At 37.7% G+C, this 27,441-nt stretch overlaps 1 protein-coding gene across 1 annotated transcript in view; it reads right to left on the bottom strand.

Annotated features, from left to right (window-relative positions):
* LOC126727019 (uncharacterized) overlaps positions 1-26,835 on the bottom strand; it is a 70,039-nt gene extending 43,204 nt beyond the window's left edge. Inside the window, exons 1-2 of the mRNA XM_050432472.1 lie at positions 26,051-26,835; positions 25,656-25,820 (exon numbers count right to left, since the gene is read on the bottom strand). Of these exons, the coding sequence (XP_050288429.1) occupies positions 25,656-25,820; positions 26,051-26,609 (724 nt within the window). The 5' untranslated portion in view covers positions 26,610-26,835. The remainder of the gene's footprint in view (positions 1-25,655; positions 25,821-26,050) is intronic.
* Positions 26,836-27,441: the final 606 nt, after the last annotated feature.

Raw genomic sequence — 27,441 nt, 5'->3', positions numbered from 1 at the left:
TATTTGCATTAGAAAAAAGAAAAAAGAAAAAAAGAAGAGAGTATTAATTAGAAGCATATCTCTAATAGGATAAAAAATGAGGAATATAAGCACAAATATTTGAGGGAATGGCATAATTAATAACTCAAAGTATATGAAGAAAGATAAAGCCTAGAAATGGTAATCAATTTTTTTGGGCCTAAATCAAGGTATGTTTGTTTGGAGGGATTTTAGGGAGGATGGAAAATTGATAAGAAAAAAGTGGAGAGAAAGCATTTTTAGTGAGTGTTTGGTTGGAAGGGAGGAGGAAAAAAGAAGTAGTGGAGCTCGGGTGTTTTCTCCGCAGGCCCACCAAAATGTTTTATCCCTAGATTAGGGAGAAAATTAGAGAGAAAAAGAGAGGCTGTGTTTTGGACACAGTTGTCCCTCCCAAACATTACTTTTTAGACTTTTTTTTTTCTTTGCTAATCCATTCTTCGTTTTTGTGTTTTATTTATTTTTCTTCTTATTTGATTTTTCTTTTGCATTGATCCTTTATTTGTTTATTTTTTCTTTTGTTGGGGGGGTGGGGGGGAGGTTGATAAATGCTTCTCTTTTTGTCTTTTTTGGTTTGGTTGGGATTTTTTCTCTCTCTTTTTCCTTCTTGTTTAACTAGGCATTGTTGTTGTTGTTTTTTTTTTTTTTTTAAGATTTTTTTTCTTTTGTACTGGGCATGCTTTTTCTTTTTGGGTGATTGCCCTTCTTTTTGTTGTTAACTCTTTTATTTTTATTTTTTATTAAATTGGACATAATTTTTTAATAAGGGTCATATAAGTAAATCTATACAAACTTTATTTTTTATCCTCCCATTTTTCTTCTCAACCAAATTTTTTTTTTCCACTCCACTACTTTTCCACCCCTCCAATCAAATACAAACAAGGGAAACTAAAATCTCTTCTATCCTCCCACTTTTCCACCTCTCTCCATTTTCTATCCTCCCACTTTTCCATTCGGCTAACCAAAAATGTGGATGACAATTCCATTTTGGTGGTTATCAAATGCATAAAATTTTATAATTGTAGAGAGAATTAGATGTCCAAGTAAAATGAGAGTCCTTGTATTTATAAAAAATAACATATCCCATACGAATGGAAATTTCCATTGGTGAGTATATATATATATATATATATATATCTCTTATTTAGGAGTGTGTATGGATTGGGTTGGGTCAGGTTGGAGGCTTTTTCAATCCAACCCAACCTAACCTTGTCAGGTTCAGTAATTCTCAACCCAACATGGGTTGGATTGGGTTGATGGGTTGTGCACGCATATTTTATACCTTGTAAGAAAATGAGTTTTCATCAATTATATAAAAAAAAAAAAAAAATCAATAAATTATTACAATTCATATAATATGCTTAAATTATAGTATTTCAAATTTCTAAGTTATTCAAAACTAATTCTCAAAATATCAAAATCAATTAAAAAAATGTGATAAAAGAAATTTTATACATATGGGGGGTTGGATTAGGTCAGATGTGTTGAAAAAACTATCGACGTGAATTTTGTCCGACTCAAGGTTTAAATAATATTCTAACCCAACCCAACCCACCAATCCACAAAAAACCAACTCAAGATGTAGGGTAGGGTTGGGTCAATTTTGTCGGGTTAGTGAGTTTGATGCACACCCTTAATCTTATCCAAAGCCCAAAGGATGTGTATCTCCACATAAACTACACCTATGAATGTTGGGGAGAGAACACCATGTAAAGACTCCGATTGAGAGGTTAATATAACTTATAAGGACATCACTTAACTGAAACGCTTTTAGGTTAAGTGTGTTCCTATATATTATATTAACTACTCATTATTCTCATTAGTAATGTGAGACTACACTACTTGACCAACCACACCACTCACAGGAGAATTTTTTAACAAAAAAACAACATAATTTATGAAATAGAGAATTATATTCATGAGGGTGCACCATATTATTGTGTGTTTATCATAATGTATAATAACATGTCCCCATTGACCGCAATATAATCAATGGAGTTCCCTATGGCAGCTAGCATGTATCATTGCCTTATGCTAATTCTTATCTATGAAACCTATATATCGGTGTAGCTAATTTGTCCGCACCCTTCTGTCACTACTCTATACTAATCAAACCCTTCACAATATACTACTTTTATAGTATACACCAGACGACTACTTAACTGACTATTATTCAAGTGAACAACATAGGTATTGAGACATCTCAAGATCTTGTGGTTGGGGACACAACCCACACCCATACCGAAACCTACGACTTAAATCTTACACAACAAACTGTTTGTTGACATACGCTAATTTTTGTGTGTGTACTTGCTTCAAGCTAGCATTCTTGAAGGTTTTGCTTAAAGACCTTATTCACTATACGAGACTAAATATGAACCAATTACGACACAATGCATATTAATTAATGGGATATACATTCATGTGAAAATTAAAACTTTCTTTTGTTAACAATGCTCTTCACCCTTTATTATACCGATCATGTCCCCTTGGCACAAGTAACATAGTGACGTTCATCTAGGCATCCACAAATCCTTCATATGGAATTGAAACATGTAATGCTCACCCTTGGTGTTCACGAGTCTCATCTCAACCTAATCCTAAAAAATTTGAGTTATTTTTTTGTAAAATTGTGATTTTCAATTATGTTGTTGTTGGCTTTAATTTTGTGTCAAATTTGATTGTATTTCTTCAACCATTTCCCTGTATTTTTGTGAGATTCAATGTAATGCGTTAGTGTGTGAAATTGGTGAAGAAACTGTAAAGAACAGAGCAACTCATGACTGACTCGCAAGTGGACAACCTGCAAAAGGTCACATGGGAAGTACATGTTGGAAGCTAAAGAGTCAAGTGCCTGAAGGCATCTCGCAACTTGGCCAACTCGCGTGATGCACTGCTAGCCTATTTGTGTGCTTGCCCTTGGTGCACACACCCTATCACCCTCGACATGTCATACTATTTTTCATGATTTTGTTTCATTTTGTCTATCTAGCATCTACATCATGTCATTTTTCATTGCTTATACTCTTTTAACTTAGATTTTAGAGTGTTTTGCTTTATTTTTGGACTAACTTGCATTTAATCAATTTTGTTGTCATTGTTGTATAGTTTGTTGGTTATTGTTTGTTTATGTAAGTGGCTCCTAGGTAGAAAACCACTGCAAATCAATCTACTAAGCGCCTGCATGTAAGCTATGATGCTTAAAGGTTTAGGAATGGAGATGCTTGCTCCGCATTCACTGACTTCTACAAGGAGGCTATGTTCATTGTAGAGAGAGAAGTCAATCTTGAGTCACTATCTCATACCTTCATTCTAGAAGTGTTTAGGGAGAGAACATGGACTCCCCTTCTTGGCTTTGGGAATGTGTGTGAACCACTAGGTCAAGAGTTCTTCTCGAATGCGGTTGTGAATGCTCGTTAGATGGACTACTGGGTAAAAGGAATAGAGTTCACAGTTTCCCCTGCATCAATCCAAAATTTGCTTCAATCTCGTACAGTAGTTCTAGAGTCATCTCTACCTTATGATGAGAGGAGGACAAGGATTGCAGAAGCAGTAACGGATCTTGGTGGTAAACAAGAACGTTCTAGTATTTAGACCATGCATACAGTTGATTTTACTCTAGAAGTTAGAGCACTTGCATACATCATGATCTTCAACTTGTATCTGGTCAAAAATTTGACAACATTGTCCCAACCAAGAACTTTGTTCCTTCATGATTTATACAAAGGAAAGGACATTGACATTTGTGCACACATCTACCATTTGCTTGCCAATGTGTTAAGAAGAAGAAGGTCCGGATGACTCTACCATTTGCAAGCTTGATCATGAGTATTCTTATTGAAAACAGAGTCAAGTTTCCAACTAGCTGGGTTTTTATGAAGAGGGAAGATCCTACTTCATCAGCAACTATGATTAGGAGTAGATATCGTCTTCTGGGATTTGATAAAGGACCAAAAGGGAAGAAGTCACAAGTTGAGACCTCTACAACTGCAGGTGGTGACACCAATGAGGAGATTGATTAGTTTACACTTGGTCCAGATGACATTCTTCCTTCCCTACCACAGCCACAACCACAAACACAGGCTTAGGCTCCGGATCGACTTGATCAGATTCTTGCTATATTGGACCACATGCAAAGGTCCATTAATGAGCATGCCGACCACTCCAATAGTAGATTACCTATCTCTCCGATTGCTTTAGAGACATGGATCCAGATGAGTAGCAACTTTGGCCATTTCGGTCTGAAAGGGGAAGTAGTTTTAGCTTAAGGGGGAGTAGAAATCTTCCTAGAGCTAGTTTCTTTATTTACATTGCTTTATTTAAGCTTTCAGTACTTTAGTTTAAAACTTGGTTTTCTTTAGTACTTTTGCACTAGGTTTATATAGTCTCTATGATGCATTCAGTTTATTTATTGCCTTCTTGCTTTAGTTCTCTTTATTGCATCATACTTTTGTTGGACATGCAATTAGTTTTTACTATGCACTTAATTGCTTGTGTGTTCGGATGTTCATTTACTTGATATGTTTATTGTAGTCATTTCTTAATGACTATTCTTGTTTGATCAAGTTATGCTCTTATTATAATTCAATTGGTATCTACTTGATCACAATTTACTTGTTCTATATACTTGTCTTGATTTCTACTTGTCTCAATCTTAATGAGCTTATTTGTTGTGTGCAAGTGTTTCAGGCTACAGGTATATCTATTACAAGTTCTTCATAGATTTTAGAGTTAAGTGTGAGTGAGTCTTGCCTTTGTTCCCAAACTCACATTTAAGTCTAGAGTCTGTTTAGGGGTTTTGTCACAGAATAGCCAAAGGTGGAGATTGTAAAGTTGTGATTTTTAATTATGTTATGTTGGCTTTAATTCTGTGTCAAATTTGATTGTATTTCTTCAATCATTTCCCTGTATGTTTGTGGGATTCAACGTAATGGTTTAGTGTGTGAAATTGGTGAAGAATTGTGAAGAATAGAGCAACTCGTGACTTGCTTGCGATTGACTCGCAAGTGGACAACTCGCGAAAGGTCACGTGAGAAGCATATGCTAGAAGCAAAAGAGTCAGCTCGCAACTTCGCCAACTCATGAGATGACCTGCGACTTGCACTACTAGCCTATTTTGTGTGCTTTCCTCATTTCTTTACCCACACTATATAAGCCCATATTACCCACGAAATTGTAAGGAGAATTTCAGAGAGAAAACTGTATAAATCCATTTGAGAGTTAGAGATTGTAACCCTACATTCTCTACACATTTCTCTTAATTTTCCTTTACTCCTACCTCTCTAATTCCATATTCTTTGAGAGGTTTTTATCCCAAACACATACCTCACCCAATCTGAGTGTCGTGAGTTGTTTTGGTGCACATGGGAAGCATTAGATGAAGCCATTCTTTGGTGGATGAAATTGGAGCTAATTTTGGGATTCCAAGAACTAGTGAAGATATGACTCGGTGAAGTTCATTGGGAGCTGGAACTTGGAGGGTTTAAGTACTTTGGTTAGATTAGGCTTAGAGAGTCTTTTAGATATCCTTGTACTCCAACTTTATTCACTAACGAATCATTTTGGCTTAGAGGATTACGTAGAGGTTTTTATACCGAGAACTTTGGTTTTTCTATTCGATAACACATCGTTGTGTTATTTTGTGTTTGCATCTCTTTTCCCTTACTCGTACTTTACATTCAATTGTTAATTACATATGTCCATGTACCAGTAAGTAGTCCCGGTTAATTGTGTTTTGTTTATTCTTATTCCGCACTTAGTTGAGTAAAGTAAAAGCAATTAAGCAGTAAGTTTTAATTTGGGGGTCTAATCAAACTATAGTAGTTTTACTATTGAGTTTTCAAAATGAATATAAGAACAGGGGAGAAATGCATATATGGTGCAAGATGAATGAGAAATGAAGCTCAAACAAAAGACAAAACACCTTAAATACACAATGCTACAAAGCATAAGGTAAAAATGATATGCTAAGGATGATGAAACAAGATATAGACCAAGGCATGGCAAGGGTAGCAAAGGTGCGTACACATAGTGTCTAAGTGCAATGCATGAGATGACATGAAAATGCACATGTGGAGCAAGGTGTGTAAAATATACAACCAACGTAGCAAACATGTTCCTAAAGAGGAAACACGAAAATCCCCAAAGTTTGGTACTAATCGGAGTCAAAACAAGTGAGAAAATGCCTAAGAGGTATTTCATCAAACACCTAGCGACGCTAGCATGCATACATATACCAAGAATGTAATGCAATGCAATGCATGAACATCATTAAAACTACCCTTAATACATGATTAGAATCCCACAAGGGGCCAACATCCAAAGCAAATGCACAAAAGAAACATAGCCCATACAAAAATTAAGTTTTCCAACCCCCATTTAAGAAAATCCCAACTATGAACACAAAACCCCCCAAAAACATAATCTAGGGATTAAAATCAATGAAAAAGTTAAACATTACCTTAGAGATGTTATTGGAATGAAAAATAATTGAAATTAGTTGGGTTTTGATGTAGAAACTTTGATTTAGGGGTTTAGGAGAAGATGGAATAATGTTTCAAAAAAAAAAGAACCACAAAATACCCTTTAATAAGTTGATTTTGGGAATTTCATGAGCCAGTGACTCACGAGCCAGTCACGACATTTTCATGAGTTAGTGACCTACGAGTCGAGTAGTGAGCTGAGTTGCGAGATGAGTCGCAGGTCAGTTTCAAGTCGCGATACATTCTCGACATAGTCACGAAATTCTTTATCCAAAGTTGAAAAACTTGAGAATTAGACCATTTAAACTTGTGAATGGGGTGGGACTTAGACCACTTGCGAGATGAGTCGCAAAAACACACAGAAAGCATGTTTTTTCACACAAAACCAATGAACTTCTAGGAGTGTTGTTTTCTCTAGCTTCTCATATCCCGCAATACTACCCGATTGCACCGCCAAGCCTCATTTGCTTATTTTGGCAAAGACCCAATGCTTCCCAAGCTCCAAAACACTCTCTATACTTTGAATAGGTGTGGGTTATGTTTGGGTTCAAATTCCTCTCAAGGTATGACAATGGGAGAGGGGAAGGAGAAGAGACTACAAAGGAATTCTCACTTAAGGATGAGTAGCTCTCTCTAAAATGGTGAGTGTTGTAGAAACCTCTCTAGGGTTTTCTTCTGAATAGCCTCCTTTCAATTTTTGGGTAATGAAGGTATATATAGTGTGGGTGAAAGGTAGAAAAGTCACACATAAAATCCAGTTGGTCAGTGTATCTCGTGGGTTGGCCAAGTCGCGAGTGACTCATGAAACACACTAACTGTTGAACTTCCTCATGTGCTCCTCACATGACCTTTTGCGGGTGTTGCAGTCACGAGCCAAGTCATGAGATCAACTTCTTAAGGAATCTTCACCAACTTAATACTAAACTCATTACAATTAAAACCCACAAAATACAATGAAATAAATTAATGAAATTACAACACTTTTTTTTCATGGAATAAAGCCAACATAAATGTTATGTAAAAACCATAACTTAATAAAACCCTAATCTACATCTTCATATTTATTTAATAAAAAATTCTTTTGAAGACTATCGGAGACACTGGTAAGCACTAAAAATAAGAATCTTTTGATTTCTTTTACATATTTAACTTTATTTCATGATTATTACTCAAACCATACAAACATTCAAACAAACAATCTTAAACAAGAAATATTATGTTGATATTATTTAGCAAAGAATAGACTCATAAAGAAGACTTGCCATGCTTATGGATCATTTATTTACGATTTTTGATCTACATCTTTGTCCTTACAACAAGAATATTGGATTATGATTGCAAGGGAATTGAGAATTAATCTTTAAAACTTGATTATCACAACTCAACAGCAAATGATTTTTGAAATTTTTTGAAAACATTGTAAGGTTCTAAATGTTTAGCTTATTGGCAAACCGTGTATATAAACTTTTCTAGATATAGATCATAGTATCTATAGGTCATATTAGACATTGCTTAAAGTGCTGCAAGTCAGAATTCAGGCACACACAAGTTGTAGGCTCAAGAATTCAAAATCAGACTGGCTCAATTGATCGATCGAAAAGAAGCTTTGACTAATCGAGACACGATTCTACAAAAATTTTAAATAAAGCCCAATAGCCCATTAAACGTTTAGGGATTCAGTTGAGATTCACTTCATATATAAAGAAAACCCTAAAGCACATTTTTCAAGTCTTGGAGAGCTACTCTTTTGAGTTCTGAGAGGTTCTGTGCCTTCTACTCTTTCAAGCATCTACTGGAGATCATTCTTATACCATAAATACTAGTGGAATCAAGTTGCAACCTAAGCTTTAAATATCAAGCATACTGAAGAGAAAAACATGAACTAAAGCTTCATGTTAAAGCAGGTCCATATCAAAGAAGTCTGAGGGTTTCAAAGTTAGGTTTGATAATTATAGTTAAGTTCACTACAAATTAAATATTCTTACTGAAGAGTAAAGCATGAACTAAAGGTTTATGTTGGAGTAGGTCCATATCAAAGAAGTCTGAGGGTTTCAAAAGTTAGGTTTGATAATCATAGTTAAGTTCACTACAAATTAAATATTCTTGACTATAAACTTCTATTTGATAGTGGATTATTCTTCTTGGGATTGGTCCCCTCAGGTTTTTTTTACCTTGAAATTGGTTTGTTTCATTGGTTTTCCTAGGTCATCATATCTTATGTTATTTAGATTTTTCATAATATCTTTGATTTATTTTAACCGAAGGCTTGCATAATTGGCTTAATTAATAACTTGGCCATAAAATCAAGTTAAACATTGTTTGTTCAGGGGTCTAAAAACTAACAAACATGATTAAAAATGAGTTCTATACCTAAAATAACTTCTAGAGAAGGGTTCTTGAAGAATAAAAATCATGCTAGTGTACTGTGTGAAGAAATTAAAGGAAAAACAATTCTTTTTTTGGTGGAGAATAGTAGCTAAAACCCTCTCTCTAGATCTCTAGAATCCTCTCGAAATTGAGGTATAAGATGGGTATTTATAGACTCAAATTAGAGTTTCTATGGTTTCCAAAAATGTTGTAAAGATGATTGGGCAGTGCCCTCAATCCAAGATTGAATAAATAGGTCCCATTTTTGGAAAAATAGGGTCTCAAGTTACGTATGCATGCTTGAAGGTTGCATATGCAGCCTTGCATGGGAGTGCATGCACCTATGTAAATGTATACGCAACTCTAACATGTTGACACCGCTTTCTCCTTAATTTGAAATGAACATTTTTCACTCTTTTTAAACCAACATTGGTTGTCAAATTTGCGTCCATATTAAAGCCATAGACATGCAATTTATGATGCAAGAAATTTGTACATTACACAAGTCAAAGCATATGAGAGTGCTGGCATGGTTGGATTCAGACTGTACATGTGGAGCAGCTGTGAGCAAAGGAAAAGGAACGCTGACTGAAGGAGGGATCTTTAGCTTATGCCAACGGTGTGACCATCTTGGGGAAGAGTCAGATTTGCACCTGACATGGACAACCAGCACTTGCACAAAAGGGAGATAGCGACCCCCCATAGTTAAATTCTATAGAACACCCCTTATTGGTTGAGCTCATATTGGACCACTATTGAAGACATGTGTATCACTCCTAACATCCCTAATGTCCCCTTCCTTATCTAAGACTTGGCCCTCATGTTGTAGCAGAGTCGCCCTCAGTTCCACTACCCTGACATTGGCATGCTTTATCTCTCCTCCAGCTTTTACATAGTACAGTAGCTGTGTTAAGATTCAAATGGAGGAATAACGGTTTGACATCTGTCCTCATGTACCTAGTAACATTCCTTGGACTATAAGAGGAACATGTTACTGAGCCATTAAGGCAAGGACCTAGGGAGAAAAGAAGAGAAAAAGTTAGAAAGTTTGGGTAGGAAAGTGAGGTAGAGAGAAAAAGGGATTCTTTGGAAGAAGAACACCGCCATTCTACAAAAACCTTGATTCTTCTTTACATAATAGAGACTAGAAGAGAGTAAGGGACATTCCCTTGCTCACCTGTGGTTTTTCATCCCTTTCAATGAGTTTTCCATGTATTTCCAATGTCTTCTTTACTTTCCATGTTAAGCTCTCTCTTTCTCTTGACATTAAAGTGTTAAAGCTTTCATTTTTAGTGTTCTTAGGCTTTTTCACATAAATGTACTGTAAGATCCGTCACACACACTCTCTTACATAGTTTAAAAATATAACTTGCATGTACAAAATTTCACTCAAAAATTATTTGTAGTTAAAGAAATATTGGTAAATAAGTGAGCAAATGTCATTTTTCAATATTGCATTTAAAGAAGTTTTGAGACTTTTGAGTTATGACTTATTTTGAACTATTAAGAATCCTCCAATTACCATTGGTTAAACATTTTTCAAGCTTCTTATTGGGGCAAGAGACTTATAATTTTTAATTGGTACAAAATGGGATGTCTACAACTACACATCTCCGAATCAACACTATTCTTTATATGGGATATAGTATGTATGACGTTGCATCATATTATGATATAATCACCCATCTTAGTTAATGATGTGTGAAATAAATAGGCTGAATGCTCCAAGTTTCAATGACAATTGGATGACTTGAAAATAAAGGAAAAGACTATCAAAGGTGACGGGGTGAATCAGCCAGTGGTTGGAGGATCATTGTGGCAATGCAACTTTCGTGGAGGGAGATCTTTGAAGGGAATTGTTACCTTACTGTGGACGAGTTCCTATATTGTTACAAACCTACTAAGATCAACAACTCCTTTGGGTTTTACCAATTCTTAAATAGAGGTTCTAGTTGTAGGATGATTAGATCTCTTCCCTCGTCTAATAGGTTATGGAAGAGGGAATTTTTCTTTGCTTTTGGGTCCTGGGCTGGTGACCCTGTTGAAGTAGGTAGGGATACATTCCCTCCTTACGTTGGTGCCATGGGTCATCTACCTTCTAAGGGTATGTTACTTTAGCTTTTGTTAAGGACATATTTGATGTAATTGGCCAATCTTTTGACAAAATGCACTTTACTTGTAATTGGGTAGAACTAGGATGGGTTTAGTACTTCAAGAAACAAGTGTTCAAGTTTAATATTGAAGTCATGCAAATCTAACCAAGAAACAAGTGAAGAATGTGCTGCTCATTAAAGCTCGACAAAAGTCTCGACAAAATCCTTTCTATTGAGAATTACTGCTAAAGCTCGACACAAGCTTGACACAAGCTGTATCTATCGAGAATTATGAAATCAGGTTTTCCAGATCTAATTACATGAATATCCTTGAGTATTTGTGTAGGGTTTCTAAGTTACTGCGTCTTTACGCCAAGGGTTTTGTAACTAAGGAGCTTCCTGATCTTCATTGTTGGATGAACTGAAGAACTTTGCAACCAATATCTTCCTCAAGTTGGTGTGTTAGTCACGTACTAGGATCCATGCATCATTGGTTAGTCACGTTACTAGGATTCGTGCATTGAATAGAGAGATTGCCGCTACAATACAAGTCCAATTAGGTATTGGGGTAAGGGTTCAAAGTTGGTATTAGGGTTCAATGTAAGTTGGTATTAGGTACTGGGATTCTTTTTACTTGTAACCGCTTGTGATTGATAATAGTGGATTCTCGGCAGTGGTGACCTTAAATTCACCCGATGGGGTTTTGCCCTGGTGGTTTTCCCCATTCGTAAACAAAACACCTATGTCAAACTTATTTTCAACTACATTTAGTTATTTGGTGATTTTTTTGTGCTACCACGCTATTGCATGCTAAATTGACTTAATTAATTAACTTGGATAATTAATTGATTAATTTACCAAAGGGGTCGATACATTTTTGGCCTATTAGCTTTGTCTTGAATTTCTCACATCTTTGTCTAAACTCTTCTTTTCTCCTCTCCTTTTTCAGTTGTAGCTCGTCAATCCTTGAGCAACTTTTACTTGGGTCGAGTTCAAAGATCTCATTCCTTTGGTGATAGAGACTTCCATTCCTTGGTAATCCTTCGTCTGGCAGCTTGGGGCCTTGGACCTATTCCTTCTAAAGAAGCTCTAGCCTACGAGCTTACTACTCGTCGATGTAAGTTTTCCTCTTCTTCCTCTCTTTATTATTTTTTATCTCTTGGTATTTTCTTCATCTAAATCTTTTTGGCTTTTTATGTTTTTCGAGAATGGAAACTAGAATGGAAACTATGAAAAAGAACAAGGGGAAACAGATTGTAATTGGGGACGAGGTCGTCCACCCTAAAGAGGTCGTCCCTGTTGGGGTTCTTCCAAATGCTCCAAGGACCCTGAGACTTATGCCTCCTAGTTCTTCAGCGAAAAGGAAGACTGTGTTTAAGATGATCGATAAGACAAACCTCCTGAGTTGTCATCCTCCCAAGAAGCAAAAAATTGATGCACTTAAGCCTAAGTTGTCCAATGTAGGCTCATCTACTTCAGTGAAGACTCTAGTTGTTGAGCTTGATCCTTCTTCATCTAAGGTTGCTCCTGATGTGTCTACTCTTGATGCGTCTATTCCTGATGCTTCTTGTCCTACTGCGAACTTGTCCACAATCCCTTTTGTCGTCGAAGACCTTGTTGACATTTCTCGGACTCTCCTTAGGAGTGAAAGCCTAGCTTGGAGCAGGTTCAAGACAGTGGTGAAGCATGAGGATGTCATGGCTTGCTATGACATGTTTGTTAAAGAATTCAAGTGTTCCACCATCCATGATCTATTTAAGGTATTTTTCCTCGTCCATAACAACTTGTAGAGTACTATTTATTTTTTTTGTTTCAGTTGTGTTCTAACATCTTATCTTGCAGGTCATGTTCAAGTTTATGGCAGCGTCCAAACAGGCCACAAACTTGGACAAGGAGAGAATCAAGCTAGACACTCGGGTCCTTACATTGGAGAGGGAGGCAAGTCATCAGGCTAGGGAGAAGATAAAGCTGACTAACGAGGTGAAACATCTGAAGTCCGAGGTGAAGGAGTTGAAAAATATTGCAGAGCAACTCAGGGCTAACATCATCGATAAGGAGTCCCATCTAGAACATCTTTAAAAGAAGAACAATGAACTCTCATCTTCTCTAAGTAAGGCCAAGGATAAGGCCATCAAAGAGTTCAAAGTATCCGATGCATTCACTAAGCTTTTGGACAAGAATTATGCTACTTGATTTAAGGACTTTCTTTAAGATGCACGAGAAGCTTTCCTTGGAGTGGATTTTGACACCATAAGGCTTTGCAACACTACTGAAAGCTCCTTGCTCCTATGTAGTTCAGAAGACGTTGATATCAATGATGATGACACCTCTTCTCTCCTACCCAAGGACGATGCTCAGCCCAAGGATCATGCCCCGAGTGACTTACTTAGGTAGCCTCTTATTTAATCGTTTTTGCCAACAATTTTTTATTTGAATAGAGTCCGTTGTTTTGGACTATTTTTAATTTTTCTAAGTACATTTACTTCATCCGTGGTTGTGGACGTAAGTTTCATACATTTACCTTTTAGGCTTAACATTTAAGGGTTTTTGGACGTTAGTCGTCTACCCTTACCATGAACAAGTTGGTTTATTTATACATTTATATATGCTCGTCTATGGTTGGACATTTATTTTTATCCCTTTCTTGTTTACACATATTCGTCCATGGTTTGGACTTTGTTTGTTTAGGGATCTTGGACATTTATCGTTTGTGACTGTCATTTATTTTATTGCATGCTTTAATTCTTCATCTTTTTCTTTATTAGTTTCAATGAGTATACGAGGGAGGTGTTTGTTCCTTCCCTTTTACCTTTAGGTTTTGTTCCACTATATGGTATTTTGCCTTTCCTTTGTCTAAAAAGGGGCTTATGACAAGACATCTCTACCTCTAGAGATTTTATTCGTCTATGACTTTTAGCCTTTTTTGTGGACTTTTGATTTTGTAAAGGATTTCAAAAACACTTAAGTAGAAAATCAAAACTACATTATATTCAAACTAGGAACTTTGTACATAACATACTAATATCCATAGGAGTTGCACATGCAAGTAACTAGTGCTTTTTAGGGAATTCAAATATTAGAAAACATAAAATACTGTGAGGAAACATAAGTGTTGAAAGATAAAATAGATAGACTACTAGTGGTAACCAATAGTCTGTAGAAGCTAAGGTCGTCCATGATGACCTTTTCGACGAGTCTTCACTAGTAGTACTTCCTTAGATGCTCCACGTTCCATGGATGCTCCAGCCTTCATCCATCTAGGGCCTCTAGGTAGTATGTTTCTTGTCTTTTGTAGTTGATAACTTTGTATGGTCCTTCCCAATTGGATCCCAACTTTCCACGAGCAAGATCCTTAGAGGTTAGGGACACCCTTTTTAAGATGTGGTCTCCAATGTTGAATTGCCTAGGCTTGACCAACACATCATGGTGCTTGGTCATCAAGTTCTTGTAATGTGTCGCCCTTACCTCGTCTATAAGATCAAGGCTTAGACAAAGCTAATTCTCACTTTCTCCATCCTGATAGTGGGCCACCCTGAAGTTGGTTAATCCAACCTTTGTAGGTATCACTGCATCATTTCCATATGCCAACATAAATGGAGTCTCTCTTATGGGAGTCCTCACCATCATCCTATACGCCCAAAGGACGCTAGGTAACTCATTGGGTCATATCCCCTTTGCTCGCTCAAACCGAGTCTTAATGATCTTGAGCAAGGATCGGTTTGCAACTTCTACTTGCCCATTTACCTGTGGGTGGAAGGGTGAGAAGTAATGATTCCTGATCTCAAGTTGTTCACAAAATTCTCTAAAGGTGTGTTATTGAACTTTCATCCATTGTCTGAAATAAGCACCCTAGGAATCCCAAAGCGGCATATGATGTTCTTCCAAACAAATATTTTGACATTTTTCTCAGTGATCTTTGCCAAGGCTTTCACTTCCACCCATTTGGTGAAGTAATCAATCCACACCACTAGGAACTTCATTTGCCTAGTTCCTGTTGGAAAAGGATCAAAGATGTCAAGTCTCTATTGAACAAAGGGCCAAGGGGCTATCATTAGGGTAAGGTACTCCGACGGTCGTCTAGGCACATTGTTGTAGCATTGGCATTTGTCTCATGCTTTGACATAGGACTTGGCGTCTGCTTGCATTGATGGCCAATAGTATCCTATGCGAACAATTTTATGGACGAGTGATCTTGCTCCCGAGTGGTTTCCATAAGCTCCTTCATGTACATCTCTCATGACGTAGTTAGACTCATTTGGAGTTAAGCATCTCAGGTAGGGCTAAGAAAAACTCCTTTTATATAGTACTCCATCCATGAGAACAAATTTTGTTGCTCTGACCCTTAGCTTCCGAGCCTCTTCCTTATCCGCGGGGAGTAGCCCGTCCTTGAGGTAAGACATAATTTGCATAGTCCAATTAGCTTCCTCTTCTATCTGTTGTACCTCAAGAACGTCTATGCTCGGAATGTGCTGGACTTTGATCTGATCGTCAACCAAGTCATTTGTAGAGGCTACTTTAGCTAAGTTGTCAACTTTCATGTTTTCTTCCCTTGGGATTTGGTGGGACTTTGTTGTTGTAAAGCCTTTGATGTAATGCTTGACTTTGCTCAAATATTTCTTCATTCACTTTTCCTTGGCTTTGCACGTTCCATTCACTTGTCCTATGATCAGCTGTGAATCTCCTTGGACGACTACTGATTCGGCTCTTAATACCTTAGCCAAATCCAAGCCTATAATGAGGGTTTCATACTCAGTTTCATTGTTAGTTGCCTGGAATTGTAGACGGAATGCATATTCTAGAAGATCTCCCTCGGGTGACTATAAGATTACTCCAACTCCTCCTACATGTTGGGTGGACGAACCATCCACATGGACGATCCATTCTCTTGCCCTTTTGTCTTCATTCTGCTAGTCATGAGCTGGAGTAAACTCTGCAATGAAGTCCACAAGCGCCTGGGCCTTTATTGCTTCACTTGGTTGATACCTCACGTCAAACTCACTAAGTTCAACTACCCACTAGATCAGTCATCCAGCTACTTCTAGCTTATTCATGGCCTTCTTGAGCAGATAATCTGACAGGAAGTTGATGACATGAGCTTGGAAGTAGGGTTTGAGCTTCCTTACTGTTGTCACCAATGAAAAGGTCAACTTCTTTATTAGTGGCTATCATCCTTCAGCTCCTCTTAATGCCTTGCTAGTGTAGTAGACCTGCTTCTGTGCCTTCCCTTCTTCTCTAACAAAAGTCGAGCTCATCGCGTGAGGAGAAATAGCTAAGTAGAGGTATAGTTCCTCGCCTGGCTTAGACAGGCTTAACAAAGGAGTTGTGGTGAGATACGTCTTGAGATCTTCAAACACTTGCTGACATTCATCCGTCCATTCGAATGCTTTCCTTAACACCTTGAAAAATGGCAAACACTTGTCAATAGCTCTTGAGACAAACCTGTTGAGTGCTGCTACTCGTCTAGTCAGGCTTTGCACTTCATTGACATTCTATGGTGGCTTCATTCTTCATATTGCTTGGATCTTGTCAGGGTTTGCTTCAATCCCCCTCTATGAGACCATGAATCCGAGGAACTTCTCTGATGAAAATCTGAAGGCAGACTTGCTATAAAGCTAGAAAAGAACAACACCAAAAGGTTTGTCTCTAGACAAAGCCAATACCTTCGTCCATATGTATTGATGAGGAGTTCAACTGACAATTTTTTGGCATCATCAGTTTGGCGTCGTTTGTGGGAAACATTTGGAAAGCCATACTGTTTCCCTTTTCTTGACAAAAGAATTCCTTGTGATACCAGATGGATTCCACAGCATAGAAAATTCAAGTATTGACAGAGAACATTGAAGAATTGATATGACAAAATTTGGAGTTAAGGCAGATCGTCGAAACCCAAAGTGATCAAAGAAATGAAGAAAGGCAGGAGAACAAACAATGATAAGGAGATGGCTGATCTGTTGAATCATTAAAGGAGAATGTCGGAGGGAGAAAACTCCTCTAAGATGGAAGAGGTTCCAAAAAATGGATAGAGAAATGGACAAACAAAGAAACGCTGTGAAGGACAAATCTTTGTCCAACCTAGATGGCATGACCCGGAGAACAGCTTCACCCTTCAATACAGAAGTCCTAAATCATCCATTACCTCCCAAGTTTCAACTTCCACAACTCGAATCCTTCAATGGGTTGAAAGACCCCTTAGACCATATTAAGTCCTTCAAGGCCTTAATGCACCTATAGATGACGCCAGACAAGGTCATGTGTAGAGCATTCCCAACCATTCTAAAAGGCACGGCTAGAGTGTGGTTTAGCAAGCTATCACTAGATACAATTACTAACTTTGAAAAATTGAGCGAAAACTTTGTTCGTCATTTCATAGAAGGATAGTGCCAGAAGAGACAATCTAGATATTTCCTTCTTCGAATGAGATGCTACAGGGATTAGACAGCCTTATGATGATCCCTTGGTAATTATGTTAAGGATAGAGGAGTATAACATTCATCGAATCTTGATCGACAATGGAAGTTCAGTGGACATCCTCTATATGCCTGTCTTCCAGCAGATGAAGATAGCGAAAGAACGACTCTGTCCATTCACATCACCTCTTGTAAATTTCATAAGTGACAAGATATAATACCCCAATGGGGTTGTTACACTAACCATCATTACAGGAACTTATCCAACCCAAATATCCAAGGAAATTGATTTCCTAGTAGGGGATTAGCCTTCCACATACAATGTGATAATTAGACGACATGCTAATGAAAAGCAAGGCTGAAGAAGAACACCTGGACGACCTCAAAAATACCTTCAATACACACCGTAAGTATAACATGAAATTAAATCCAACCAAATGTGTTTTTGGAGTTTCTTCAAGTAAATTCCTGGAATTCATGGTATCATAACGAGGGATAGAGGAAAACCTCGACAAAGTGAGGGCCATCTTGGAGCTGACATCCCCAAAAACAGTGAAAGAAGTCCAAAGCCTGACAGGCAAGGTAGCAACCATGAATTGGTTTGTCTCACGAGCCATTGATAAATGCCTCCCATTCTTCAAAACCCTTAAAAAAGCGTTTAAATGGACGGACGAGTGTGAAGATACCATTAGGAAGCTGAAAGTTTATCACGCATAACCACCATTGCTAAGCCCATCCATCAGGAGGGAAGAACTCTACCTTTACCTAATAGTCTCAATGGCCGCAGCCAATTCAGCCTTAATAAGGAAAGAGATCAGAGTACAAAGACCAAAGTCGCCTATAGGTGGACGGTCTAAACATAAAGTTGCCTATGGGTTGATAGACAACCAAAGTCACCTATAGGTGGGTGGTCTAAACACAAAGTCGCCTATGGGTGGACGGACGACCAAAGTCGCCTACGGGTGGACGGTCGAAACATAAAGTCCCCTATAGGTGGATGGTTTAAACACAAAGTCCTCGAAGGGTGGACGAACGACCAAAGTCACTGAAGGGTGGACAGTTTAACATAAAGTTGCCTAAGGGTGGACGGACGACCAAAGTCACTTACAGGTCGACGGTCTAAACAAAAAGTCGCCTATGGGTGGACAGATGACCAAAGTTGCCTATGGGTGGACGGTTCAAACACAAAGTCACTTACAGGTGGACGGTCCAAACACAAAGTCTCCTACGAGTGGACGGACGACCAAAGTCACTAACGGGTGGATGGTCCAAACACAAAGTCACTTATGGGTGGACGGACAACTAAAGTCGCGTACGAGTGGACGGTCTAAACACAAAGTCACCTAAGGGTGGATGGACGACCAAAGTCACCTACAGGTGGATGGTCTAAACAAAAAGTCACTTACGAGTGGATAATCTAAACACAAAGTTTCTTACAGGTGGACGAACAACCAAAGTCGCCTACAGGTAGATGGTCCAAACACAAAGTCACCTACAAGTGGATGGACGACCAAAGCCGCCTAAGGGTGGACGGTCCAAACACAAAGCTGCCTACGAGTGGACGGATGACCAAAGCCACCTACGAGTGGACAATCCAAACACAAAGTCACTTACGGGTGGACAGTTCAAAGACAAAGTTGTTTACGGGTGGACGAACGACTGAAGTTGCCTACAAGTGGATGGTCCAAACACAAAGTCGCCTACGGGTGGACAGACAACCAAGTCGCCAACAAGTAGACGGTCCAAACAAAAAGTCACCTACAGGTGGGCGGACAACCAAAGTAACCTATAGGTGGACAATCTAAACATAAAGTCACCTATGGGTGTACACTGTTGGCAAGATAATCAATCACCTCATAAAGCCACTAGAGGTGTTACAAGAGCCATTAAAACCACCATTGAAGGCCTCCAATGATTAGATAAGTCAGAGATCTACAGAAACCACCTTAGAACCTAAGCAAAAGCTCCTTGGCTGGCACCACGTCGGTGACCAAAAGGAGAGAACACCATTGTTATTCTGTTGCAGGTCTTAGACTCATTCACGTCGGATTCTGTTTGGAGGAACCTATCGACAAAAGAATTTGGCTTCATCACCTTTCATATTCCAACCACGTCCGTAAAGACGATGGCAAGAATAGGGGGGCAACTAAAGAGGAGAAAAATCACCCTCATCCATCATATAGCAAAAGAAGAAAATTTTAACATTGTCCATATGAGGAGCGACTACATCATACATTAAATGAGTTTCTCATAAATGATATAAGTAACAGTTAATGAGCTAGATAGGTAAAAGCGTAACTAGAGAATCAACGGGCAAAATACCATTGAAGTCTATAACTCCTCCGCATTCATTACTGATGAGTGTTAATTTAGCAAGATCATCCATCTCTTGATGGACCAATTAAATGTTATTCAATGCAAGGCATAACGTACGGACATCAATGACGAACAAATCCATAAAAGACATTCAACGCCTTAGGCAACTAAGGAGTAACGTAAGGGCACCAACGAACGAATAGTCGTTGGTAGACAATTAAAGTCAGCCATTAATACCAATGGTTCCATATCTCATAAATGAAGATATTCATTTAGACAATGAAGACAAGGGCTATAAAAACCCACACAAACCAAAGGCAAAGAGGTAGACAATTCTCATCCCAAAAACTATTCCTAAGTTGAAGTCTTTTGCAATATACTTCTATTGAATTCGTTTCTAACTTAATCATCAGAGGGTGTTTGGCAAACACCACACCGATATATTTCTTTTTCACTATTTCACACCTTATTGCTGGTTTGTCTCAAGTCGAATCCAACGCCTTCATCCATTTGTATTGACAATGAGTTCAATTGACGATTTTCTACATCATCAGCTATAAAGCTAGAGAAGAACAACACCAAAAGGTTCATATCTGGACAAAGCCAATGCCTTCATCCATCTGTATTAACGAGGAGTTCAATTGATGATTTTTTGGCATCATCAGTTAGTAATAGGGAAAAATCTTGTATGAGACAATCATAAGACCAATGTCTCACTAACATATGGGTCCAATACACACATAAGACCACATGTCGGTGAGACATTAGTCTAATGAGATCATGTTAAAAGATATTTTCTCTAGTAATTGATGTATATGAAAAAAGGTGAAACTTTAAAAGCTTATACATAACAAATAAGCTAAGTGTTAGTTTGGATTGCGCTGAAAACGTTTTTCAGCGAGTTTGCATCTCTGTCAATTGGTCCTGTGCACTATTCACGAGATCCACAAGTACTATTTTCAACAAAATTTTCATTAAAACTAGGTCTCACGGCACTATTCACACATTTAAAAATTACTTTGCTATAGTATTTTCAGTTTTCAGCAATAAGCGGTATCCAAACAGACCTTAAATATCTAAGTGAAAACGTTGATGGGAAAACTTTCTTGGGCCCATGTTTTTTTGGGTCATTTTTCTCAATAACCTTGTAACCACACTTTGAAAAGGTATGTGTACTAGGCATGGTTTTAAAAACTAGTACGGTGAAAGAACGGTCAAGGAGCTAATTACCGATTTTTTGGTCAGACCGTGGTCCGACTGATGGTCGAACCGGTGACGTCATAAATAATTTAATTATTATTTATTTAAATTATATAAATAATTAATAATTTTTTATACTAAAACTAACAAACCAATAGTAATAAATATGTTTCCTTTAAAAAAAAAATACAAGTATATAACATCTTTTTAAAGAATTTAACATAATAACATTACAAAACAATCATCCTTAACATAATTAAACTTTCAACAAAACCAAATAAATAAGTTCGTTAGTCATTACATTTACATCCACAAACAATTTCAAACTGGTAGAGGCGGACTCTATTTCACTTAACAATTTCAGACTGGCAGCAACCGTTTTATCAACAAATAAATTCATCAACACAACATACACAAACAATAGTCAACAATTTCAAACTGGCAGCAACCATTTTATCAACAAATAAATTCATCAACACAACAGACACAAACAATAGTCAACAATTTCTCAACAATTTCAGACTGGCAACAACGATTTCATTGTATACATACCTCTTGAAGAAAGATTTTTTGATTGGATACTCTGGCCGCTTACCGAATCTTCCATTTGACTTGATCGTGTCTGAGCTTCATCATCAACGTCATCAACATAGCCAGGAAGGCCTACACTAATAATGTGCTTAAATAAATTATGTTATTATATTTGTCCTAAAGCATGATAAGAATTATTTGGGCTGAAAGTAAATGGAGTCCTGTATAAAAATAATTTTTTTTTTGAAAGTGAAGTCATTGCCATTAAATTATAATGAGTCAAAATACAATGCTTCCAACACTGGTGGGGGAGATTCCTCCAACCACACTATTTCATCCTCAACTCCTTTAGCAAATCTAGCCAAAGAGTGAGCCACTGAGTTGGCTGATTTACTTACACAACTAACTGACACAGAATGCAAACCCGACCAGAGGCAGAGGACGTCTCCATATAGATGACCCAATCGTTACATATTACATCTTATTCTTGAGGCTTCGAGCGTCTCTGTAACTGTTACGCTATCCCCTTCCAATATCAACTCCGCAAAGCCCGAATCAACTGCAAACTCTAGTGCTTTCCGGCATGCTAGTACTTCCGCCTCCTCACTGTCAAATACCGGTGGGCCCTTCGCAGCTAAGGCAGCCATCACTTCCCCCAGCTCATTGCGAATTACCACTCCGAAACCAGAGGCGTTAATGTCCTTGAAGATTGCCGCATCGAAGTTGAGCTTGAAGCAGTTTCCTGGTGGGGCTGTCCATGTTGCGCTTCTCATAACAGTGGATTGCACCGCATCGAAGTTAAAAATGCAAATTACAACCTTTAAATTTGACCCAAAATTGATTCTAAAAAAAAAAAAAAAAAACGTTTCACCCAAAATTGATTTAGGTCTTTAGGTCTTTAATGTTATTTTTGTTCAATTGAATTTTCTAATTTTCAAGTTTATTCAACCAAGGTCTCTCCAACTTCCACGAAATGTTGTTATTCAACTAATGTTGCTATACACTATTCAATAAAATAATATAACTCATCTCCCTTTCTACTCCTCTATTTCTATGTTTTCCTTTCAGATTGTCTCTCTCTCTCTCTCTTTCAACCACCCTGTTGTTGCACCACGTGCATATGTCTAGCCCACATAGCATTAAAGCCCATCTATGGACTTGTTTTGTTCTGGCCGTGACTTGCAAGAATCCAAATTCTAGTTGAATTAGGATCCGTGTGTAGTTTTTTTTTTTTTGAGAAATAGGATCCGTGTGTAGTAGGTGCATTAAACCCCATCTATGGACTTGTTTTATTCTAGCCGTGACTTGCATGAATCCAAATTCTAGTTGAATTAGGATCCGTGTGCAGTAGGTGTGCAAGGTGGCTGGGTTAATATATAAAGACAATTTTTATTAGGTTTTGTGTGCCGCATATTGAATAGAAAACAAAGAAAGAGGAAGCCGCACAAGAGAAAAGAGAGCAACCAAAAGGTAGTTGCTTAGAGAAAAAGAAGACAACCAAGAGAGAGCTGTGTGTGGAGAAGAAAATAGAGAGGAGAGGGCAAAGTGTTGCCACTTTTGAGAGAGAGATAATTAGTGTGTGTGTGTGTGTGTGAGAGCAAAGAAAAAAAGAAGAGAGATTTTTCTTTAGCCATGAGACATACACAAAAATTATTATAATTGATTTAATTTATCCCACCCCACAAGCATTTATATTTGTGGAGTGACCACTGCACCAAGGGTGCGCGGTGGTGTGTGATTACTATTTTGAATTGATAGATTTTATGATAATATTATTTGGGACCCACCACACCCATCACCCAAACCTAAATTTAGACTAACCCATCCGCCAGCCACCACCCAAACCCATACTCAGATCAACCCATCCATCCACCACCAACAGAAACTAAAATCACCTACAGCAACTACCGCAACTAGCCAGAAAACCAATAATCACCACCACAACAACCAACCACACTACCATCCATAAAACCCACAACCCATCAACACTAATAAACCAATCTCAATTACCCATCATCTGCAATTTACATCCACGAAAACCTACCCACAAACACCTCACACGCCACTACATTTTCACATGTCATCACAGCTTTGTCACTCACCCCTGGTCCATAAGTTGCTTAGCAACAATTCAGGTACCAAATCAAAGAGAGGCAGAGAGTTTGAGAGTTTAGGGGTTGGAGAGAATTTTATTTAGAGAGGGGATTTAAGGTTAATTATGAGCTTGATCTAGAGAGCTAAAGTGAGATTGAAAGTGTGTAAACGAGCGAGCTAGCATTGCAAGTGGTGGTGGTGACAGAGATTTGAGGTCTGGCCATAAAGACTTTGCGTCGGAGAGAGATCGGTGAAAGAGGGGTCAATTTTGCCTCGAAGAGGCCACCACCGTGATGGTGGTGGTGAGTGGCGGAAAATGGAGAAACTTAGAGCTCTGGCCATGGAGCTTCAACTTCAATGAGATAGAACCAAAAAAAAAAAAAAAAAAGAGAGAGGGTGAGAGAGACAATAAAAATAAATTTGCAACTTGCTAGAGTGAATTCTATAAGGCTGCGTTTGGTTCAACAGAAAGTCAATTCCGAGCGAAAAATTATTTCAGGGGAAATTGTTTTCCTGTATGGAAAATGAAATCCGAGTGTTTGGTTTTGTAATGGAAAATAGTCCAGAAAACGATTTCCGGTGTTTGGTAACATTCTGAAAATGCTATTTTCCTACAAATTTTTCACATTTTCTCAGCCATTTTCGCAACCCCCAAACTCAGCCACCATCATCCACCACATAACCAATTAATCTGAAAAATCGTAATCAAAATCAAAATCAAAACCATCTACCAAAACCCATAATCCACCACCATTGAAACCCACAAACCACCACCATTAAAACCCACAAACCACCATAGCCAACGATCCACCACCCCTAATCGTTCACCATCAATGCTTAAACTCACCCCTAACCCACCACCACTAAAACCCATGAATCACCCCAACCACTAATCCTCCAAAACCCAAGCAAAAATGTTATTTTACAATAAATAAATAAAATTTAAGGCAGCGACGGCGTGGGTGGAAGAAGGATGGGTCTGATGAGTGAGAGAGAGGACGAAGGTGAAGTAGATGAGAAATTACCTTCACCGACAAAGGGGCTTGCAGGCACGACGGTGAGGCCGTGGGTCGAGACTGGGATGTGGTGAAATCGGGGTGGATTTAGCTGGGTTCATCAGAGATGGGTTTGAGCACGACGGAGAAGCTAAGGCAGCGCGATCAGATCAGTGATGGGTTTGAGCGGTGCGATCAGACCAGCGAGGCCGTGGGTCGAGGACTGGATCTGGGCTTCACCGGCGATAGCTCTCTCCGTCCTTTTGCTTAGGCTTGGCGTGAGTGATGAGAGTGAGTGAGGAGAGAAATTTTTTGAGGATGGAAATGGTTTGAAGGTAAAATGAAAGTGTAAAATGATTTACACTTGTGGGGTGGGTATTTTACAGTCAACGGAAATGATTTTCTATTTGACCAAATTTTCCATGCGCGGCCAAACACATGGCAGGGTGTAAATTGTTTTCCTGAATTCATTTTCAGCCGAAACAAACGCAGAGTGTTTAAGTATTAGAAATCGAATGTAGCATTTTTTTTCTTAAGTTATTATTCTTATATGGGTCAATGTCTATTTTTATTACATACATTAATTACATATTTTTTAAAAAAAATTATAAAAAATTAAAAAAATCATAAAAAAGACCAATTATTATTATTTTTTTTCATTTTCTTATAAAAAATTTCTTAAAATAATTTTACTAATATATGCATGTGTAAGTAAAACCCTTCTTATATAATAGGTTCGCCAAATTGAGGTGGGCCGTGGGCACTGATGAAATCGATGCTGGTGATGGAGGAGTTCCAAAGTTTGCCAGCACGTCTGGCCAAGTTTGCAAACCCATGTGAGGGTTTCGAGGACGAACTCGTGGGAGATAGTTGGACGACATTGACGTGTTTTTTTTTGGTTTGATGCCTTTTCTGGAAAATATTTTTCAACACTTAATTGGATTTTTTTAATTTTAAAATTTTAAATTTGGACACACAATATTTAACAGAAATTGACCAAAAAAAACCTTAATCGAATAAATTAAAAAATTAAATTACTTAATTAAATGAAAGTAAAATTAGAAACCTTAAATATTGCTCAAATTTATAGATATAATTTCATTTTTGTTAAAAAAATATTGTGAAGAACATGAGATAAGAGATGTAGAGACGTACAAACATAGAGGAATCTCTTCAGTGTGCCTATGCGGGATGTACTACAGAAAGCAGTTGGCATTTTTGCTAGCAGTTGAAGACACGTCTGGCCAGGTTCTCTCTCTCTCATTTTTGCCTTTCTTTCTGCAAGTTTCTTGTCCTTTCCTAATAACCATATTGCGGTGTCTGTATCGAAAGATAGAGACCGTTAAGCATGCGCTATATCTATTTAGCAAAATAATGCTTTAGGGAAGAAAATAAGTTCAAATATTTGTTCCAAAATAATAATCATAATAATAATAAGTCCAAAGATAAGCATACTTTCCCATCATTTGTACAGATGCAATAATTTCAAGTTTGTGATTAGAAAGTTCTAATTTTGAATGTAACAGGAATAATGTGTATGAGAGAGAGACCAAAGTGTTGGCCTATGACAGCAATATGGAGAATGGACACGCTGTCTTTTCTTTGAAAGTGCAGACTTATATCGGCAACACATTCATCAAGCAGAAATTTGGCCATTTTTGTATGACCATGGGCAGCGGCCCTATATACCGGAGTTTCACCTAGGTTGTTTTTATCATTGAGTATCTTGAGCAATTGGTCCTCTACATCAACTGCATTGAGTTTACAAACCAAGAATTCTGCTGCTTCAACTTTGTTGGTGGTGGCTACCTCATGAAAAGTATTGTTACCGTGATCGTTCTTCTTGGACAAGGCCTCGTGTACCCTATGGGACGGTAGGAGCTCAACCAAATGTTCAAGCACATATTTTTTTCCGCTGTATGCCGCAATATGAAGTGCAGTGTCCGAATCGATAGTCATACTGGCAAACAAGAGCTGGCGAGTTTTTTCGGTGAAGAAATTCTTGAAGTTGTCCCAGTCTCCATTCAAGGCTGCCATATAAGGATCCCTCAACGAAGAAAAGTTGTCCGAATCGAACCCTTCGACTTGCCCCAACTCCAAATCGGTCATCCTGTTTGTATGTGTGAGGAATAATTATGTTTCATACTTTCATACCGCCACTGTGCTTTGTTTTACTGATGGCTACCATATATGCATCTACAAGAGAGTGGATGCCTGAAGGGTATCTACTTTGCTTATTTAAGGGGGTAAAGTTTGCAAATTTTGCCAGCATGTTGCAAAGACTAAATTAGATGCTCTTTTGCATAGAATAAAAATGTAGAATTTAAACCTTTGTGCTAGGATTTTTATAATGGAAGATTGTTAGAATCTTTCTTTACGTAAGATTTAAAACTTCTTTTTATTAGTAGAGCTGTGTGGTTGAAGTCATGTCATGTGACTCACGTTTACACGATTTTTTTCAGAGCCGAACTGGACCATACGGTCCAATCCGACTAACCGTTAACCTTTTTATTAATTTGGTTTTTTTAATCTTAAATACTGTTATATAAAAAACAAATATATGTAGATTTTAGTTAATTTATTTGGTAAAGTTTTTTATAGTTATATAAGAAATCTGAAGTTCAATTCTCCCCGACACTAAAAACTGATTGGTATTTTAGTCTGATAAAGTTATAACTAGCCTCATTACATACACTTTGCACATGTGATGAGGTTTTTTTTTTTTTTTTTTTAGTGTTATAATTTTTCATTTATTCTAATTTGAGATTTACACATTTTTTCATTAGTATTACGCATTTAGAACTACTAATACAATCAAGAGTGTTATGAGGCTAACTCCAAAAAATAAACACTGAAAAATCATATTTGTTCTTTTTTTAAAGCTAGCCTCATGACACTTCTAGTTGTATTAATAGTTTAAAATGTGTAATATTAATGAAAA

The sequence above is a fragment of the Quercus robur genome, chromosome 5 (genome assembly GCF_932294415.1).
Source record: "Quercus robur chromosome 5, dhQueRobu3.1, whole genome shotgun sequence".
Taxonomy (NCBI): domain Eukaryota; kingdom Viridiplantae; phylum Streptophyta; class Magnoliopsida; order Fagales; family Fagaceae; genus Quercus; species Quercus robur.
The sequence above is the reverse complement of the archived record's forward strand: the minus strand, read 5'-3'. Positions and strand labels throughout refer to the sequence as shown.